Genomic DNA, 5,487 nt, shown 5'->3' on the forward strand with positions numbered 1-5,487 from the left:
ATGGCGAGCTTATTGGGAACGATTCTGAAGCACCCAGAAGAAATATACCCAATGTTGAAGATGAAGATGGTGATAAGGAAAGCAGAGAAGGTCGTTCCTGATCAGAAACCACATTGGGTTTTCTGCTACACCATTCTTCACAAGGTCGCTCGAAGTTTTGCCCTCACCATTCAGCACCTTGATTCCCAGCTTCGTGATTCTGTGAGTTTCTTCTTATTTCTTCATGTTTCCCACTGCGGTAGCTTTTCCTTATTCTCCTCTTTTCTGGGATATGGCTGTTCCAGATCCTTCAGCATAAAGCCATCAGGCATGTTCATACTCCTGTCTTTGAATTGGTGCTTGTGAGAAAGTCATCTATCTATCTTTAAGAACCAGAATATCTGTTGGTTCCATGGTTGCTAGCATTGCAAATTACAATTAATTAGGTCAAGCAAGTAGCTAAAACTACTAACTCCGGTCCTTAATTTAAGACTTTATTTGATTTTTATTTTGGTCCTAAATATAAGATTTCAATTCACTTTGTCTCTTTGTCTCTTATATTTATGTATTTTTTTCCGAGATAATCCTTCTAATAATAATGGTTCTAGCCAATACACTTAATTAGCAAGGATATTTTAGGAAAGACAATGTTTATTTATGACAAATAATTACTTAACTTATTTTTTATCTCATCTAATTAGTCAACTAGCTCTTATATTTAGGACCGGAGGTAGTATTTTGTTTTAATTTGTAAATGTTTTTTTTTGTGTGGCAGATACTCGTATTTTATTTGGTTCTAAGAGCCTTGGATACCGTCGGTACGTTGCTTTCATCATTTAATCGTTGTGATTATAACCCTTTATGTATTTCTTAAATATATAATTGGATTGACTTTAAATGGAAATACTGCGCGCGCGATAAGTACTACTTAAATAACCTCATGCAATGATATTAATTTGGCATGCATGCAGAGGACGATACAAGTTTGCCTTCAAAAGTGAGAATACCTATTTTGGAAACATTCCATCTCCGTATAGCTGATCCCCGCTGGAGTTTTTCATGTAAGAGTTCTAAGACTCCTGTCTAGCTAGTAAATTACTCAAATCTAATAACTAATGCTCATTAATTGTAAATTTCAAGATTTCGTGCGTATTATAAAATATATTGTTTTTGCTAATGGAAAGGTGGAACCGGATATTGTAAGATTCTTATGGAGCAATTTTATCATGTTAGAACGGCCTTCCTTGAGCTTAAAAGAAGGTACATTCATTATTCATTAGTAATAATTATCCATGAGATATAATAGAGTCAAATGTTTTTTTTCTCTGAAATATTTATTAATTATGTATTTATATATTCCTGTTGGAATAATGAGTAATTATTAATAAGCATGCAGTCATCAGGATGTGATTAGGGAAGTTACCAGACAGATGGGAGCTGGAATGGCAAAATTTATTTGCAAGGAGGTAATTACAGAACCTATCTCGATCACTTTTGCATATTTATTTATAAGCATAACTAATAATGGAATATAGTAAATAATCTGGGAAAAATTGTTGCAGATAGAGACAATAGAAGATCTGAATGAGTATGCTCATTGCGTAGCAGGGCTGGTAGGGTTAGGACTTTCTAAGCTCTTTTATGCTTCTGGGACAGAGGATTTAGCTCCTGAATCTCTTTCCAATTCAATGGGTTTACTCCTTCAGGTATACATGTATATATAAATTATTAATTAATTATATTCCACATTTTGTAACCTTTCTTCCTTTGTTTATAGAGCAGATTAATTCAAATTTCCTATTTCAATTCTAAATTAATTCAAGTGTAATGGAATTCTTGTAGAATGCAAATATCATTCGTGATTATTTGGAAGATATTAATGAAATACCAATGCCACGCACGTTTTGGCCTCGTCAAGTTTGGAGTAAATATGTGCACAAACTCGAGGTATATGTATATATAATAATGGCTCTCCTAAAAATTAATTTATTTTTCCTGTATTTTTAAAAATGGATAAAATATATGAATGTGTATGTATGTGTACGTAGGACCTGAAAGAGGAGAACAACTCGAAGAAGGCGTTGCAGTGTTTGAACGAAATGGTCACAAATGCTTTGGTTCACGTACAACATTGTCTCAAATACTTGTCTGCTTTGAGAGATCCTGCTGTTTTCAGATTCTGTGCTGTTCCTCAGGTTTCATAAAATCTTTTCTTAATTTTCTCAAATATTCTTATAATTTTCTTACACATTTTTTGCTTTGTCTCTGATCATCCGGAAGCTTAATTGATCCACAAAATTATTCATTACTGTTTCGTGACTTTCTGATATACACGCATCTCGTGAATGTCTCTTAGTAATTGTGTGTGAGAGAGATATCAGCGTTGACTTTGACTTTGACCCTCATTTGTGACAATACATGGACAGGTCGTGGCCATTGGAACCCTGGCTTTGTGCTACAACAACATTGATGTTTTCAGAGTTGCTTTGAAATTGAGACGTGGTGCGTACACACGCAGATAATGCGAATTTCCCTTTATTTTAATTTATTCTACCTTCTGTATTTAATATAAGAGTTAGATAACTAATTTAAAATTATTAAAAAAAGTAGTTTGATTGGTTATTTATAACATATATATGTTAACTTCTTAAAATTATCCTATCATGTATATTAAAATTACGTGTTAGTGAGAATCCTTTACATGTAATGGAAATATTTTTGGGGGGGGAATATAAATATGAGAGATAGAGTTTATTGAGGTCTTATATTTATAATCAGATTTAACCCTAACTAACTCCTATATCAAGAACAGGAGGTACGAAGTATTACCTCCAGTCCTTAACATAAGAATGAGTTGACTAATTTCAATTGATTAAGAAAATTAGTTACTTTAGTTATTTATAATAAATATGTGTTATCCTTCATAAAATACCATTGTTAATCATGTGTATTGGCTAGAACTACTATTATTATAAGGACTACATTTAAAAAAAATATAAGAGATAAAGTGGATTGAAGTCTTATATTTAGGACCAAAATAAAAGTCAAATTTATTCTTATATTAAGAAGTGGAGCTAGTACTACCTCCGGTTCTAATTATAAAAGCTAGTTGACTAATTTGAGGAGATTAAAGAAATGAGTTAAGTTAGTTATTTGTTATAAATGGGTGTTGTCTTTCTTAAAATATCCTTACTAATCAAGTGTATTGGTTAGAACTATTATTATCAGAAGGATTACATTAAAAAAAATGTATAAATAAAAAACAAAATAGATTGGGGTCTTATATTTAGGATCAAAATAAAAATCAAATGGGCTCTTATATTAAAGACCGGAGGTAGTATTAAGTATTCAGATATGTACACACACATAACATGCTGCCTTTTTTCTTTTTTTGGGGGGTATGAATTGCTTATTCTGCATGCGCTTAGGTCTGACGGCTAAACTCATCCACCAAACAAGAACAATGTCGGATGTCTATGATGCTTTTTTAAAATTCACTTCCATTATGAAAGCCAAGGTATAATTCATCTTCATTTATTTAATTCAAGTTGATTGAATTGAATTGTTCAGTTTTGTACGTCTTTTACGTTATATCGAACTCTTTACTGAAGTGTAAATGAGTATAGGTTGAGAAGGACGATCCTAATGCCTCAACTACGCTGAGCAGGATAGAAGCAATTCAGCAAATTTGCAAGCAACAAAATTCTAAAACTCCAAAACAACAAAGGTTTTAACTTAAATCCTTTTACTAATTACTTAAACTTTCATTATTATTAGCTAACTATATATGTTTCTCTTAACTGCTCTTTCTTTTTCATTTTAGGGAACATCGCAAGGTCAACAAAGAGTTAGGATATCATTCACCCCAGGTGGGTAGTTCATCATTATTTTTGGATTTTTTTTGGCCAAATCATTATTTGTGGATTGGATTTCGAAATTTATATTATTTTATGAATTATGGTTATTAAAATTTAAGCAAATAAAGATTTGGTAACAAAATTGCGTCCAAATCTGCAGGGGGTTGCAATATATGTTGCCATATGCTTGGCATTTGCATATTTATATTCCAGCGTGCTCAATATATACTGTAAGTTCATTCATTCTCATTGGAGCCTGATTTTAATATTCTTTTTTATATTATTAAAATTGATAATGATATTGATATTCTGGTGATCCATCCTGATTGAACGTTATAATTAAATTGATATCTTTTTTCCTAGTGGTAAGTTATAAATTGATTTAAACAATTGGATTTTTTTTTGGTTCCTCACCCGGTTCACCAGAGCTTTGTCCTGACTATGTCCGGATCTGACCCGTGTCGCGCACCTGGATATGGTGGGTGAGTCTCCCAGTAAGAGTTTTCTGCATCTATGAGGAATCAAACTCGAGATTTCACTTAAACAGAACCGAATCGCTTACCACTCGAACTAACTCCTGTTGGTAAACAATTGGATTTTGAATGCAGGACTTGTTGTCTTCTTAGGCCCATTTACAAAGCCCTGAAGAATCCTATCCATCATGGAGTTGTTGTCTTCTTAGGCATAGTTGTTAGAAGCCTATGTTATCCATTTTAAAAAAAAAAAATCAATACTAAAGTTATCTCACATGCAATTATGTTTTTGTATTTTTATATTGTTTCGGCGATTAAATCCATGAATCTTTGTGTAATTTCATGAGCTAGATTCATAAATTACTATGTTGCAAAATCTATAAATTTATTGGCCCCGTCACCTTGTGTTACCAAACAGTTGTATATTAAGTGTTCAATATCAAAATAAATAAATAAATAAAACCCTCATACTATAAATTAAAAACCAATGAACTGTTAGTCTAGAAACAAACTACTCTTTCGGTCCTTAATATAAGACCTAATTGTTGAGTTTGTTTTGGTCATAAATATAAGACTCATTTCTCATATTTATCAATTTTCTCTAAATTACCCCTATGGATACTCCCTCAACCATAATCAAGTAGAAGAGGGAGAGAGGGTATTAAGAAATATGATTATGATGTTTTAGGAAAAATGTGTCATTTTTTTATAATTAACTAACTTATCTAACCTCTTTAATCTAACCAAATTAGTTAAATGAGTCTTATATTAAGGATCAGAGGAGTATTAAATATTAATAATACAAAAGCTGCGACTTCATCTATAGAATGAGTGAATGACAAATCAATGCTCCATCGTGAGAGCAAAGCAATGAAATGGCGTCTTTTAATGGAAAATTAACAAATGCATTGTTATTAAAAAGTTAGGAAAATCGCAACAACAACAACAAAATCCTAAAAATTATATACTGGAACCAATTTATAAAAATTGTTATCATTTGCTTATATTATTTTCAAAACCAATACCGATAGTATAATAGGTTTTATTTGTAATATTTTTATTTCTAAGATTTTTTTTTTTTGCAATTTTTTCTTGAAATTTTCTTGATATCTTAAAAAATTTGGCAAACAAACAAATATGATGATTAATTTGTACAATCAATGTTAAAAGACTAACAA

General features: G+C 31.4%; 1 protein-coding gene across 1 annotated transcript; it reads left to right on the top strand.

Moving 5' to 3' along the window:
• Positions 1–3,713, top strand: LOC114744179 (squalene synthase 1-like). The gene is made up of 11 exons (XM_028932369.1): positions 1–201; positions 755–797; positions 951–1,040; positions 1,164–1,239; positions 1,376–1,445; positions 1,542–1,685; positions 1,822–1,926; positions 2,028–2,174; positions 2,406–2,481; positions 3,408–3,496; positions 3,606–3,713. Exons 1-11 carry the CDS (start codon positions 1–3, stop codon positions 3,711–3,713), a joined length of 1,149 nt encoding a protein of 382 aa, XP_028788202.1.
• The last annotated feature ends 1,774 nt before the right edge of the window (positions 3,714–5,487 follow it).

The sequence above is a fragment of the Neltuma alba genome, unplaced genomic scaffold (genome assembly GCF_004799145.2).
Source record: "Neltuma alba isolate B1F8T4 unplaced genomic scaffold, ASM479914v2 tig00004281_pilon, whole genome shotgun sequence".
Lineage (NCBI taxonomy): Eukaryota > Viridiplantae > Streptophyta > Magnoliopsida > Fabales > Fabaceae > Neltuma > Neltuma alba.